At 35.1% G+C, this 16338-nt stretch overlaps 1 protein-coding gene across 4 annotated transcripts; it reads right to left on the bottom strand.

Annotated features, from left to right (window-relative positions):
* Nucleotides 1-1491: 1491 nt before the first annotated feature.
* On the bottom strand, nt 1492-15717 carry ETAA1 (ETAA1, ATR kinase activator). Of its 4 annotated transcripts, none has more exons than XM_027555655.1 (6): nt 15352-15717; nt 14075-14199; nt 13738-13814; nt 9851-9963; nt 7559-9600; nt 1492-2496 (listed from the first exon to the last, which is right to left on the bottom strand). In XM_027555655.1, the coding sequence occupies exons 2-6, from the start codon at nt 14178-14180 to the stop codon at nt 2381-2383; spliced, it is 2454 nt and encodes an 817-aa protein (XP_027411456.1). In that variant the 5' UTR covers nt 14181-14199; nt 15352-15717; the 3' UTR covers nt 1492-2380. The 4 variants fall into 4 exon arrangements, with proteins under 4 accessions (XP_027411456.1, XP_027411454.1, XP_027411453.1 ...); XM_027555653.1 differs by having other exon boundaries at nt 14075-14203; nt 15364-15717; XM_027555652.1 differs by having other exon boundaries at nt 1847-2496; nt 14075-14203.
* Nucleotides 15718-16338: the final 621 nt, after the last annotated feature.

Genomic DNA, 16338 nt, shown 5'->3' with positions numbered 1-16338 from the left:
TTTTACAAATATTACTACAATGCATATACAACTGAATTAACACATAAGGCATTACAGAATTGTTCTACAAAAGATACAAGAAATAAGTACCACAATGATCAGAGAAATCAATTCCAGTAAGGATGAAAGTGAAAGTGAAGTCGCTCAGTCGTGTCCGAACTTTTCAGACACTATGGACTTTACAGTCCATAAACTTCTCTAGGCCAGAATACTGGAGTGGGTAGCCTTTCCCTTCTCTAGGGATCTTCCCAAACCAGGGATCAAATCCAGGTCTCCTGCATTGCAGGTGGATTCTTTACCAGCTGACCCACAAGAAGTAAGGAGGGTAGGGTACAAGGGTCAAAGAAACGGAAACTTACTGGGCTGTTTTCACAACTGGACAGAATAGGCTAAAGGCATTCTAGATAAATCAAGTGGTGGGCGGGAGAAGCTTAAATAAACAAAAGCAGAGATAGATACCAAAGGATAGTAAGAACACAGTTAAGTTATTTTAGAAAAAGATAAGGGTGTTCTTTGGAAGGAATGATGCTAAAGCTGAAACTCCAGGACTTTGGCCACCTCATGCGAAGGGCTGACTCATTGGAAAAGACTCTGATGCTGGGAGGGATTGGGGGCAGGAGGAGAAGGGGATGACAGAGGATGAGATGGCTGGATGGCGTCACCGACTCGATGGACGTGAGTTTGAGTGAACTCCGGGAGTTGGTGACAGACAGGGAGGCCTGGCGTGCTACGATTCATGGGGTCGCAAAGGGTCGGACATGACTGAGCGACTGAAGATTCTCAGCTCTTCATTCTCTTACATACAACAATTACCTGTATTTATGTTCTTTCTAATAAGAGCCTTAGACAAAAATTACACATTACCTAGAATGTGCTATATTGCTATTGCTAAGTCACTTCAGTCGTGTCCGACTCTGTGCGACCCCATAGACGGCAGCCCACCAGGCTTCCCCGTCCCTGGGATTCTCCAGGCAAGAACACTGGAGTGGGTTGCCATTTCCTTCTCCAATGCATGAAAGTGAAAAGTGAAAGTGAAGTGGCTCAGTCGTGTCTGATCCTCAGCGACCCCATGGACTGCAGCCTTCCAAGCTCCTCCATCCATGGGATTTTCCAGGCAAGAGTACTGGAGTGGGGTGCCATTGCCTCCTCCGAGAATGTGTTATATATGAAAATACAATTTTAAAAATGAAGTATCTCTGTATAGGTCAAAATAATGGTGAACACCCTCATAGGTATGTCACATCTATAACTTTCGTCACATCTCCTAAAGCCATTTGGGATAAACAAAGCATTCTTACCACCCTTATGCCCTCATCTTAGAGTCTTTTTACTTCTGGCTTAGAAAATCTCAGACAAAAACAGATAATAGAGAAGAATAAGCAAAGTCAGTGAATTAATCAAGGGAAAATTACATAGTTACAGGAAAATTGAAGAGATTCTTTTTATATCCTGATTCTTTAATATAAGAAACAATCAGCATTATTATGAAAGTCTCTTAATGTATTTTACTTTTAATTTTATACTACAATTAATGCTCCCACAAACAAGTTATTTTATGTAGTAATTAATACTCTGAAGCAAATGATACCATTTGACTAGGTATTCATTAGAATGAAATAAACCTTTCTAATCCAAGCACGAACTTGCCTGTGACTTTCAGAATAAGTATTCATCTCTCACCTATACAATGAAATTAGACCAGATGATCTCTAAAGTTTCTGATAGTTCTAAATGTTAATGACGCTACACTACTTATATAGCCAATCCACATTCTTTTTTCTAAAGTTCTTAAATCAGGATCTTCCCTAAAAATGGTGTGAAGTTTCCAAAATGCATTACATTTTAGAAAATTTTAAATTCACATCTATTACAGACTAGGAATTGAAAAGAGTAATTTCTTACAAATAAAGTGAAGTCCTTTATTTCCTACCATCCATGTTCCTAAGAATATGAAAGTATTAATTAAATTTCAGAAATGTATAAAAACTTTAAGGAACAGTTACTGAAAATAACAACAAAAAATTCTATTAACTTAGTAGGTTGAAGTTTTGTATTTGGAAAACAATTAACAATAAAAAATTAAGGAGTTTTGGGATGACCCTCTGTAATCACAGTATTTAAAAATAAAACTTTCCTCTGCATAATTCTACTACCTAACTGCTAACTTTACTGAACTTCCAAAACTTACATGCAATTAACTTCAATATACATCTCCAAGGAAAAGTTTCATCGACCACATAAACACTGATTTATTAAATATAGCAGAAGTCCACGCTTTATAACAGCATTAAATTTCTCATGGAGAAATCAAGAAAAACATTTCCTATCATAGATAGTTATCAACTGTCTTTATCTCCCAAGTAACATTTCATTAAATAAATCATCTGCCTTTCTTTACAGATGATGCCTGTGCTTTGGCCATTCTTCTAATCAGCGCTGCTTGTCTTTTTCTCTGAATTTCTTCCGGAGAACACTTTCTATTTTTCTCTTCTTCTTCTAAAAATGAAACCAAATATAGATATTAGTTTTAAAGACTATAAAATCATTCTGAATGAGTTTTAATTTTTACTTTTTCATTACCCAGATCTGCCACACTGGTTTTGTTATTGGGCTTCCCTGTGACTCAGATGGTAAAGAATGTCTTTGGTTTTGTTACTCAACCATGTTGTTGCTGTTTAACTGTTCTGTTAAGTCCTGTGGGACTCTTGTGACCCCATGGACTGTAGCCTGTCAGGCGCTGTCTATGGGGTTTATCAGGCAAGAATACTGGAGTGGGTTGCTATTTACTTCTCCAGGGGATCTTCCTGACCCAGGGACTGAACCTGCATCTCATGTCTCTAGCATTGGCAGGAGGATTCTTTACAACCTAGCCATCAAGGGGGCCCATCCTAAACTATTAAGTATAAGACTACAAATGCAGATACAGTACACGGCTCCAGGCCAAAATGAAATCAAGAACTGATCAATCTCTTTGATGTACTCTTCTCACAGGGTGATAAAATTGATTAAAAACTATATTTTGACTACCCAGCAAATAATTCTTATGAACAATGACACCTAATTTATATAACCAATAAATGAATATATTTTAAAAACAAACTGGAATTTTAAATGTTACATAGATTTTAATAGAAATGTACTCAAAATAAAATGAATCATATATTAATAATACTTCAAATATATATTTTTACTATAACTGATGTTAATATTCCTACGCCTACATTTTTTCCTCTATAGATCTCAGAGATTTTCATTTCAGCTGTTTAAGAAAAATATTTTGCAGTAATAGAGTGAAACCTATCATGTCAATAAACATAAAATTCACTGTCAAATACTGTATTTTTAGATGGAGGATATATTTTCTATAAACATTGGAAAATTATTTCAAGGAGCAGGATGTCTGCATAAAATTTTCAGTATGAAATCTTTTTAAAAAATATGAAGCATTCTGATATTTTTTTATGCAACATACCTTAGTATATACTTCAGATAAACATACTATGAAATGAACAACGTGTCTTAAATTTAACACAACCAATTCTGCCTCTACCAAAATTCTGAGTTCTAATAAAATGAATTTAATTCCACAGTTAAGCCAAATCACTGAGCTAAAATATTAGATTATTTATGTAATGCTACTAAGAATTAGACTTCAAAATTTTAGCCAACATTTTTTCATTTAATGTTCTAAAATCAAGACCATCATCCAAATACATATTTAAGTGACTGTGTATTGGTGAAACTGTATATGTTGTAAAATTTACCCTTTAAAGAATAAGAATCAGTAGTACTGTTAACAAGAGAAATAATATCTACAGTGACATCTACAGAGATTCAGAATATAGTTGTTATAAGACATTTCTCTTGTTAACCAACGTAGATATTTACCCAAAATATATCATCACTCTCTCCTTCTGTCCCCAGTATAATCAGAAATGGGAGAGGGTGCTCAGAGTAAGAGATATATATCTCAAATTCCCCAGGTGATTCTGTTGCCTTTTACTTTCTAAATCAATTATCTTATAGACTACAGCTATTTTTTCTTATAGAAAGATACAACATACTTTTAAATTAGCTTGACTAATTTATTATTTTAGTCTGAAAGCGGAGAAACACAAGAAACTCAGAACACACACACAATTTACATTCAGTTGACTGTAAATTTAGAAGGAAAATAGGTTAATAATCCCTGGCAGAATAGAACATAGCTCCCTAAAACTGGCACCTCAGTTGGTTATGTGGTATTCTACAAATTAATTTCAAAAGATACAATAAAGTCACATAGGGAAAATTTGATTTTGGAAGAGCCATTCATTTCTTCGATAAAAATACATACCAAGGGCTCCAACTACTGGCGAGGAACAAAACAAAAATGGCTCTTTCAAATCTTAATCCTGAAGCAGGGGTGAAAAACTTTTTTTTTTCAGTTGCTGTTTAGTCACTAAGCCGAGTCTGATTCTAGCAACCCTGTGGACTGTAATCTTCCAGGCTCCTCTGTCAATGGGATTTCCCAGGCAAGAATACTGGAACGTGTTGCCATTTCCTTCTTCAGGGAATCTTCCCAACTCAGGGATCCAACCTGTGTCTCCTGCATTGGCAGGCAGATTCTTTATCACTGAGCCACCAGGGAAGTCCTTTTTTTCAGTAAAAGACCCAAAAATATGTTAACTTTTAAGAGGCATAGGATTTCCTGTGGCAACTATTCAGCTCTGTCACGGCAGCATGAAAACAGCCATGGGCAACACATATAAACAAATGATGTGGCTATGTTTAAATAAAAGTTTGTTTATGGACAATGAAACATGAATTCCACATAGTTTTCAAAAGGTATTAAGTATTATTATTCTTTTCATTTTTTTCAACCATCTAAAAAGTGAAAATCACCTTAATATGGTGGCTGTACAAAAAACAGGTTATATAGGCTGGATTTGGACAGGCCACAATTAGCCAAATCTAACTTAAAACAATGAGGTAGTTAGAAGTATCCCCCACCCCGCCCACCCTGCCAAAGGTATTTGCTGCAGAGCAGCTTGCTACACCAAAGTAAAAGGAAATGGCAATAATAGAAAATGTCAACAAGGTTAATATTAATTAGAATATTAGGTACTATCAATAAACTTAACAGAAAAACTGTAAAGTAAACTGAAAGAGTCTGTCCATAAAAAACAATGCTGATAAAATAGTAGACAGGAGTTTCGGAGAAACTCACATATTCCAGAGAGACTTAGTCTTTAATGGACTTACAAGTATAATTAAGTTAATTCACACTGGAAGAATGACTCACTTAACTGTACTTAAATATAAACAAATATCTGAAACTACTATCAATTGACAACAATTTTAAAGTTTCAAAATATCTAGTTTGGGTGATAACGTAGCGTATTCATTGTCAGTATTGATAAAAGTAATAAATTGATGTAATTAGGGGTAAGATTTAAAGATCTCCATCAACATTTAAAATATTGTGAATCTTGTATCAATTTTCAAACAGATACAATCTCATGAGCATGTGCAAATTTATGTAGAATATTCACTGGCACACTGGACTGCTTATAATGCAAAAAACTGCAATCAAACTAAACCTCCATCAATAGAGAAACAGATAAATTATGGTATCATCCATACAACTACATACTATGTAGAGATTCAAAGGACTAAAGCAAATCTCTATCTACTATCAGGAAAAAGACAGTTACAATATATTAAGTGAAAGCAAAATCAAGCTGTCAAATAGTCTTTGCTATATAATTACAACTATTTAAATAAATGTATAGGTACACACACACCATCCTTCACCCCTACGTTTTTATACTTGCAGAAAATGCTATTAACAGGGGCTTTCCCTGAAAAATCATTAGAAAAAAGGAGAAATAGAGGACTTACCTTTTTATGTCAAATTAACTTATACTTTTTACTTTTAAACAATAACCTATTACTGTTGCAAATTTTTTTAAAGTGAGGGATCACTTAACAGGAAAGTTGTAGTGATAATGCCAACAAAAGCATCATTTAGAATCTAAACAGAAAATCTACTATTAAAAGAAACTAAAAACTCCATTACCATATCAACATTGATCTACATAATAGGCAAAATTCCTAATGTTAGCCTCAAGTGAGGGAGACTGATGTAAAAAGTCAATATTTACAAGCCAGCATAGTAAATGGTGTAAAACAAGTTAGCACGGGCTACTGGCATAACTGAGACAGTGAATCAAAATCATTCTGAGTAGTTAGAAACACAATGTGTTTAAGAGATAAATGGAAACCAGCTAGCAGATCTGGTGTATGCATGTGGGGATACAGGTTTCTGTTGAAGAGCACTGGGCATTAAGAAACACACACAGTTATGCCAGAAATATTCCTTTTAAAAAATTATTACAGTATCAGTGAATGACAGACTTTTCAGATTATATTGTATAATGTTCACTCAAATATTTATTAAACATCTTCTAAATGGCAGCTGCTATGGTAGCCTAGATTCACTGATGAGAGAGATGGTAATCAATATCTGATTGCAAACTGTGACAAAAGAAATTAAGGAAATAAAAGAGAGATGACTGAAAATAACAGGAAAGCATTTATAGACCGTTGAAGGCAGTAGTGTTAGCTGAGAATAGCAAAGTTCCTGAACTAGAGAAGAACCTATTCTGTTTGAGGAACTCAAATACAGCTGGGGTAGCTGAAATCTGGTAGGTAAGGCAAGGAAAAAAGAGAACAGGTAGGTTATAGAGACAGTCCAGGCTTGCACATCAGGGTGTAAATTAAGATTTTATTTGAAATACGATGAGTGGTGCCTGAAGCTTGTCTTCAAGCAGAGGAATGCCAAATATGTCTACTTGCTTTTTATTTTTTTAACCTTGTTTTAAAAGATGAGTTTGCTGTTTGGAGACTAGAAATGAGAGGGAACAGGTAGAAGAACTGCAGCAGTCCAGTCAGGCAATGTTGCCTTGCATAAGGGTGGTACAGCAGAGAGTGAGAAAAATGGACCATTTTGAGATACATTTTTTGAAGTAAAAACAATGGAACTTGAGAGATAGAAAGGAAAATTGGGGGAAAAGAAAAACTGGAAAGAATCAAAGATCACAAGATGTACTAAATAACAACTCTAACCATAATAGCTAACAGTTTTATATCAGATAGTATTCTAGCAAAGGCATTTAAGTAGAATGCTCTAAACCTTCACATATTGTTCTGCTAAAAATAGACAATTACTCAAATTTTAAAACAGTGAGGTATTTCAGTGAACACAAGGACTCTCAGACAGTAATACATAGATGTATAAGTAAAATTTTCTAGGAAATAATTCAGAAAAGACTCAACACATACTTACTGATTGGCAACTATAATAGTCACTGTATTATATGTTGGCCAAGAATTCAATGCAGTCTTTTAAAAACACAAACCACCCAGTGTTTGTATATTCCAGCATCATTATTTGTAAGAATCACTTTAAGACTTCTAGTTAAAGCAGAATAGTCTTTAACATATATGTTATGAAAATTCAATACAACAAAGAACTAGTCTGGCTATTTTTCAAAGAACACTGTTTCATACATACCTTTTGAAGGTTGTTTCAAAGGTTCAGAAAATTTCACCAAAGGCTGCTGTTGAACAGCCTTCCCAGGTAACGGGTTGGCAGTTTTATTCTTCTCCAAACCCTGTGCTATTTTGGTATCAGAAATACTTCCTGTTACAGAACTGTTATTAAATGGGGAAAGCATCGGACAATTTTTCATCTTTGTAAACACGTACTCAGACAATCTAACTGCTCTGTTAAGGTCACTCTGAGCTTTACCTCTTGTGGTGCTCTTGGATAGATGTAGGGTACTCAATCTGTTCTTAGAAGCAGCAATTTCTGTACTCATATGATGTGAACCCACATTCAAACTTGAACTTCCTGTAAGAACTGACTTAGAACTATTCACTTGTTTTGGTACATCAGGGTTGTTGCAAGAGACATGCAGATTACTGATCTGACAGTCTGAGTTCTTAGAGTATATACTCAAATTTGTCGTGGCACCTAAAAATCCTGGAGAATTTCCATACATTTCCCCTCTCTCCATCTTCACTGATTTATTTATTTGTAAGCTATTTGCCAATGAAGATGTCTGTGCTGAAATGCTGTTCAGATTCAGGTGCTTTGACTGCATCAACTGACTTCCTTGTTTAGGTGTAGTAAACACGTTTTTGGCTCCATGTTTAGAACTATTATTGATCTCAAGTACACTTTCTGATGTCTTGCTGTCAACTCTAATATTTTGCTCCTGAGTTAGTCTTTCAATATCATCACATGCCTGGTATAATATATCATCATCTACGTCATCTGCTTCCCAGCTATTCTCTAACTGATGACATGCTTTAACAATTTCATTGGTAAATGATGGATCATTCCAATCATCAAAGAAAGAACCTAACTTTGATCCATTAGTCTGATCTGGGTTACAAACACTGGTTGTACTGCCCAAAGTTGCTGAGCCGAAAGGCTTGACATTAGCAGGCACCTTCAAAGACTGATTAAAAATGGACTTATTAGAACATCCTGGTTTCAAAGCAGATTTCTTTTCAGAAGCATTTACTTTACAATTAAATTTAGTATGAGTATCTTCATTTACTTTTGTCAGATTAGATGCAACTGCACAGTCTTGAATTTTGTCTTGATTAACAACTATATTAAAAGATTTCTCCAATTTCATTTTATTTCCAATGGTTGATAATTTATTTGGTTTATCATTTGGCTTTGGTGAAAATCTGTATTTTTCAGCATCTGTTAATTCATTGTTCCATGTATTTGAAGGAAGACCTTGTAAAATTTTTGAATCTCTTAACTTGACATCTACACTTTTATTCATTCCTGACTTACTTTTAGCCTCTTTACTGTTAAAGGAACACATTTCCTTTTGATCAGCAATTTGGATTGTTTTAGGAGCAGGGAACAGCTCAGACGTTTCAATATTCTGCATAACAAAAGGTTCATTACTTAGTAAGTTTTCCCAATCATCCTCAAAATCACTGGTAGTAAAAGTATCAATGTGCTTATTAAAAGTTCCTGGTTCCTTAGTACAGAAAGTTACATATGATTTTGTCATTCCAGGATTATCGACTTGATGAGAAAGTGATCCTAGGGTTTTACTTGGCAGATTTTCAGTGACCACAGATTCATTAGTAATGATTTTCTCCTCTTTCAAAGTGTTTTTCTTTCCAAAGGTAGTATTACTGGTTTTCAAGAAAGAATCTGACAAATCTTGGCTTAATTGTCCACTACATTTCTGAGTAGAACCATCAAACATGGCAATAAAGGCTGCTTCAGCATTTTGGTCAAATGGCTTCTGACTGCTGGTCTGATCATTTACCACAGATATCTTGGTGTTTTCTTTCACTGGCTTCTTTAGTAGAGCCTTATCTATTTCAGGAACTGTATCACACAGCAACTGCATCTGTACATTATCTCTGCAATTAAGTGAAGTCTCTGCTTCTGAAATCATCTGGATAAGATCATGATTTCTCTTGTCTTGCTCTTGAATCACATCCAGCTCTTCCATATTTTTATCAAATTGCTTAGCTAATTTCATAAGTTCTTCCTCTTGATTTTGTGATTTTAACCTATTAAACAAATATTTCAAAAATTATGTAGATATTCTAAAAGTCATAAATACTCAACCGTTATTTAACATGTTTTAATATTAAAACTCACAAATTTTAACATATCCTGACATAAATAAGTTCAAAACTTTACATGTCAAAGTTAAGGATAATAATTTATAACCATTTTGACATACACACAAAGCCCAAACAAAATACTAAAAATATTCACTTCACTGAATGTCAGAAAAACTGAGAAGTTTAAACTTACTTTGTGCAGCTGAGTTTTGTTCTTGATTTTCCTTTTGCTACACTAGGAGTGCAAGGAATGGCAGTGTCACCAATCCACACGCCCAGCATGGAGTCTGTTGTTGGTTTCTCATCCTTTGGTAGAAGGGCAAAAAAAAAAAAAAAAGAGAGATGTGAAAGTACAAAAACAACTAACCAAACAAAAACCCACTTTAATTATGTAGAATTATTTTCTTAAAGGAATAAATTCTGGTAAAGTGACAGCAATTAAACAAACTTCAAAACAATGAAAAGCTGGAGGATGGTAATAACAAGTTGCAAGAAGTGATCTACTTGCTTTAGGGAATGAAAACACTCAGAATTGGGATTTCCATATTTTCAAAAAACTTTTAAAGTTTTTAAGAATTTAATTAGAAATGCACGTTAGTTGCTCAGTCATGTCTGACTCTTTGCGACCCCATGGACTGTAGCCTGCCAGACTCCTCTGTCAATGGAATTTTCCAGGCAAAAACACTGGAGTATATAGCCATTCCCTTCTCCAGGGGACCTTCCTGACCCAGGGATCGAACCCAGGTCTCCTGCATTGATTGCGGGCAGATTCTTTACCATCTGAGCCACTGTGGAAGCCACTGCAGAATAGAAATACATATTCAATAATAAAAGTACATATTTTTATCAAAAGAAAACTGATCAATTTATTTCAGTTGTCCTAAGATATTGATAAAAATAAACATTAGTACTAGAAATAAACTGTGCAGCAGGAATTATCAGAATTAGGAATAAAAAAATAAACAGGGAGTTCTTTCTGTATTACCTGAATCTCCAAATTTTCCCTATTGCCATTATAACATTTATCTAAGTTGGACAATCCATGTTGACGTGAATTGACAACACTTAGATAGAACTAAGAAAATTTAGCATTAAGTCAGGACCAAGTTAGAGATAATGGCAAGATTAGAACTGATGCTGTGAATGAGGTAGCGAGAAGAACAAAATTAAGTAGACAAAGTGGGTAAAGAAGTTTTAAGTAGTATTAAGGCTAGAAAAAAGCCATTTTAGTCCTACATGTTTCTTTTATACCTTTTAGTCACTTGATCATGCACAAAATTAAGAGAATGAATTTATTATTAGTTACAAACCAAACCAACAAAATAAACAAGTTAATAATTTTCTACTCTATTTTTATAGTACCTGGAATGAATATAAACAAGCAACTGTCACACAAAATAATCTAATCACTAGATTACAGATTACTTGAAGGCAAGGACAGTTTCTATGATAACTCAGCATCTAGCAAAATGCTGAGCATAAAGATGTCAGTTCATGTTTATACACTAGAAAGTTAGGTGATAAGTTGCCTACAACTTGGTACTTCAAAATCATCAATCAATCAAAAAGTAGTTTCCTTAGATGTCCAATTGAATCTAGCAGTTTTCAGCTTTGCAAATACTCAAGAAAAGCAATAATTTTGATATTTTAGACTCAATACATAGCTTCCCTTTTGTTTCAACAATCTTGAATTTGGGAAGATAACATTCTTAATGATTTAATTACAAATTTTTTTTTTTGGTCCATTTACCAAGTAGTTTTAAATTCACTCCATTTTTAGAGAATAAAAGTATAATAACTTTATATATCCAGTTATATAAATACATGGGTCCTATATATGGTTTTTATATTATTGTAAATGTTACATTTTTTAAAATTCCTCATTAATAATTACATAGTACAATCCAGGTGCTGTAAAATGTATCTAAGCACATTAGTTCATTTAATTCTAGAGTATACTGTGCAGAGTTGTATAAAAATGATGGAAAAATATATACCATCTTCAAACAAACAATACTGTATGAAAAGTATCCCGAAGAAAGTAAAATGACTGATCAACTAAAATAAAAATGCAAATTTAAAAAAATGTCATCTCTGGAACTATTGCTGTTTGTTGTTTAGTCCCCGAGTCGTGTCCAGCTCTTTGTGACCCCATGGACTGTAGCCCACCTGGCTCCCCTGTCCATGGGATTTCCCAGGCAAGGAAACTGAAGTTGCCATCTCCTACCCCACAGGATATTCCCAACCCAGGGATTGAATCCACGTCTCCTGAATTGGCAGGTGGATTCTTTACCACTGAGCCACCAGGAAAGCCCCATCAATTAAAAGTACAAATTTTAAAATATATCTCTGGAACTATTAAGGTGATTTAAATAATTATTTGAGGAGGGTAACTCATCTATGCCATTCTGGAACATGACAAGTTCCTAAACAGACCTTGATATTACCAAAGATTTATACGCTTTAAAAGTGCTCACTTGAAAGGGGTATTACGTAAAAACAACTAATTTAACTGTATTTTTTCTTATACACAAGTTATCACTTGCATAATACTGCCATTTATGTGAGCAATTATTTCCAGCCTACTTAAGTAAAGAGTTCAATAATTTACTTACCTTTTTTTTATCACTATTTAGGCTGGCCAGTCCAAACACATTTTATTATGCTTCTTTCGTGTAAAATCAACAATTTAATGAAGATCTATTGTTAATTTATGTAGCAAGTAATATATGGCATAAATGCTATTTAACTAATGAACTCTATGTAAAATGTATTTCTATGACATGCCAAAGATGGAAAGTAAGAGCTAGTAGCAACAGAGCTCTTTTGACTGTGCTAGTTGTAATTTTGGATGTTTTATAGCCACTAAGAAAAACTTTATTTCCTGTCTCCTCCACCAGGATGATGGTGATCCTTGTACCCACAGTTTGGGCCAACGCCATGTATTGTTTATGGTCAACATACAGTCACTATCTGAGGCCACATCAAGGAAAATATCATACTTCCCGTGAAGACACTAAATAAAAATTGGATGTTTTCTGGATTTAAATGTTGCTAAATAAGAAAAAACAGAAAAAGGTCCAGAGCAGAGAGTGACTTACTCAAGCATCACAAGAGCTGAAATGAAGAAGAAACTTTTGAACACAGTTCTTTTGCAGCAAATAATTTAACTATCATACTTAATTTTAATATACCTAGTATTTGTAGTAGTCTTTACTTTACAATTTTTATCTAATTCAATCATCACAATAATATAAGAAAGAGAGCAAGACAAGTAAGAATTCTATTTTAGTAACTAAATGAACTAAAGTTCAGATAGTTTAAGTGACTTCTTGTATGTGTGTGTATGCTCAGTCAAGTCCAACTTTTTGAGACCTCATGGACAGTAGCCACCAGACTCCTATGTCTGTCGAATTTCCAAGGCAAAAATACAGGAGGGGGTTGCCATTTTCCACCCCAGAGGATCTTCCTGACCCAGGGACTGAACCCATGTCTCCTGCGTCTCTTGCATTGGCAAACAGATTCTTTACCGCTGTGCCACCTGGCAAGTCAAGTGACTTGCTTAGGGGTTGCCACAGAAGGCTTAGTACTAAACCCAAATCCAGTTTTTTTCCACTCTAATGTTTCCTGACGATATTTTAAGTTCACAAGTATTAAGAAAGGCAGTTTCAACTGGGAAAACACTACTACAGACAGTTAAAATAATAATAATAATAAAAAAAGATTTTGAAGTTTAAATTTTTATTGTCTGATTCTATTCTTTTAGTAACCTGAAAAATAATAACCATGTATTATTAAATAACATTAAAAACAAAATAAAAACAAGGCTCTCGTTAAAAATCATCTCTAAAAAATAAAACATATGCTTAGAAAAATATATGTTTCCAACTTTACATTATGTTCCTTTTTTCAAAACATGCATTTCAGAGGTAGAAAAGGTAAAAGTAATCTGTGCTGCTCTGTTTTTGGAGAAGAGAATTGAATAAGACAAAATATTTTTCACATAAATGAACTACAAACAAAACTTACTGCCATTTGTTTCACTGTTCTAAAATACACTATAAAATTACCTATATTTACCTGAGGAGCAATACGATTAACAATATGTGAGATCTCATCACTATCTGTGGTGTAAAGCTGCTTTTTTCTTCCTTTATCTAAAGAAACAAAGAAATTCATATAAATTATAAACAAAAATTTCTAAAAATATCAGTCACTTCTTATAGAAAACAATTAGCATGACTTAAATCACTAAGCTCTCTGACATCATATGCCTATCACAGCAACAAAATCACTTAAGATTTTGGAAAAACATCTGCTGTATAAAAGTTCCTGATGTGAATACCTGACTGAAATTCTAAGGTTAAATCCTAATCATCAAATATTCACCCAGATAAAACTATTAATGACAAATTACCTAATTGTTTTGTCATTGGAGAATTCTGATCCCAAAAGATATCATTCTGTCCATCTGGATCATTAGGAGAACTGAAGGTAGATGACAATAAATCCATTTGCAGCATTCTCTTTGGTGTCTCATATCTTTCTATACAAAATAAGATGAAAATAACTATTATTGCATTCTAAAGGATTACTTTACTTCTTAACACACTAATGTTAAATACCTCAGCTAAATTACTTTTTATGTTCCAATTATAAAATTTTCTCCCAGTGATGACTATATTACTTTATCCACAACTGAAACGTTTGTTTCACATAAAAATCCCAGTAGTACTTTACAAACTTGACATTGTAAATAATAATTACTTTAAGACAATCTAATAGCTCTATAAATGGACAATACTAGATAAGCTAGCCACTCCACTGGAACTCGGAGGCTTTTGGAACCACCTGTAATTTACAAACACATTTCAAAAATGAAAAATATTTCAACAGCAACTTCAGAAATAGTCTGTGTTTAGCCTCCTTTGGGCAACCCTACCCAATTTACACTAATTATTTCAAAAAACTATAGTGAGCCATTTCTTAGTTACGTTCTGTCAAATACCACTTTTTGTTTATTCTGCAATTGTTTTGTGAAAGTAAACTACAAACAAGGTAAAAAGCTCTATTTTAATAACATGCTCTAGGAAACAGCTCTTAAGAGTTTCAATTCCTATCAGGATTCATCAGAAATCTTTTTAAAAAAAATGAAACACCTAAAAGTGATCAGAATGATATACTTGGAGGCCCATAGTTTCCTACTTTGAGGAACTTTATACAAAGGAACTTCATACAAAGGAACTTCCGGTTTATTCGTAAGGTAAAAACATCACCGAGATCTTGAGAATACAGGTAACTGTATTTCATATGGCCTCTTCACTAAAATCTGGTCAGGGCAAACAGTTTAAGGTGAAATAACCCCTCTAGGCATAACCTGAAGGCTTTAAAAGGTATTATTTCTCATCGCTATGCCACTGCAGATGCCTGGAGAAGCAGCCTAGAAATTAGCGCTCCTCCCTGAGGTAAACCCCACAACTTATTCCTGTGGCAGGGGCGATAAGTGGTGGTCAAGCCTAACCGGGCAGTGCTCATACTCGGGGATGAAAGTCGTGGGGGAATATTTTCTGGTTAATTTTGAACTCTTGAGGGAGAAGCCCAGGGAAAGAAAACACGATTTCAGACTCCACCCCCACCCGGGGCTCTAAAACTGAGGCGCTGAGGCCCAGGGAGGCCCCGCTGCCCATGTCTCACCCTCGGTATTACTTTTACTGCACGAAGCGGCTACTGGAGGCTGTTCTTGCTGCGGCAAGGGCCGGGGAGGCCTCTCTCCTGGCCCTTGGGGCCCCGAGCCGCGGGCCGCCCTCAGCCGCCTCTTTCCCGATTCGAACACCAAACTGCCTTCTTCAGTCGCCATCGCTTTGCGCGGCGTTTGCTTCAGGCCAGAGCTGTCCCCATGTTTCCTTCGCCGACTCATGGCCCACGACCCCCTCCACTGGCAGCGTTTCCTTTCACATTTTGCAACGGGAGCAGTAGAGCAATGGAACTAAAAGCGGGACGGCAAGCCAACGACCGCCACCATTTTGATCGGAGGGACCCTCGTAAGAGGAGGGCGCTGATTGGCTGCGTCGGGACGAGGGGCGGGGCGACCAGGGTGCCTGCGCAGCCCGCGTCCGTGCCTGCGCAGCCCGCGTCCGTGTCTGCTCTGTTTGCTCGGATTCGTCCGCATTGGAAATGATTTAAGGGGTGTTGGTCTGGCCACAGAGGCTCAGAGCTAGAGCATGCGAGGTGGAAAGAATCCTCTGGCACTTTTTTATTGGGTTTACAACTAGAATAACACATTACTCGGGTTCAGATTATTGTGGGTTTTAATTTTTGGAAAAAGAGGAAGTACAGGAATCTGAAGGAAGACAAAACTTCTTCCATAGATGATATGTGCATAGAAAATCAAAACACGTAGGAAAAGTTATTAAATTCATAAATTAACAAAGTTGCTGATACAAAGTCAATATTCGAGGATCAATTGTGTTTCAATGGATTAGTAATAAAAGTTAACATTGACGTTTTAAAGAAAGATGATTCAGAGCATACAAGATATCAGTTAATTAGGAATAAATTTAACCAGATGGTAACCCTCCTACAGAGAGAATTATGAGATATTAAAAAAAATTGAAGACCTAAATAAATGGAGAAATATTGCATTCATAGATTGCAAGACTCAATATTGGTAGATGTTTTTTT

This window comes from Bos indicus x Bos taurus, chromosome 11 (genome assembly GCF_003369695.1).
Source record: "Bos indicus x Bos taurus breed Angus x Brahman F1 hybrid chromosome 11, Bos_hybrid_MaternalHap_v2.0, whole genome shotgun sequence".
NCBI classification, from domain to species: Eukaryota; Metazoa; Chordata; class Mammalia; order Artiodactyla; family Bovidae; genus Bos; species Bos indicus x Bos taurus.
This window is presented reverse-complemented; position numbering and strand designations above follow the sequence as displayed.

Bases quoted from the DNA above. Each gene is read 5' to 3' on its own strand.
- ETAA1 (XM_027555652.1), bottom strand. From the start codon at position 15,574: ATGAGTCGGCGAAGGAAACATGGGGACAGCTCTGGCCTGAAGCAAACG. The intron at 13,815-14,074 runs GTAATTTGTCAT...TTGTTTCTTTAG, and splicing joins TCCAATGACAAAACAATTAG to ATAAAGGAAGAAAAAAGCAG. The intron at 9,964-13,737 runs GTAAATATAGGT...CTTCTACCAAAG, and splicing joins TTAATCGTATTGCTCCTCAG to GATGAGAAACCAACAACAGA.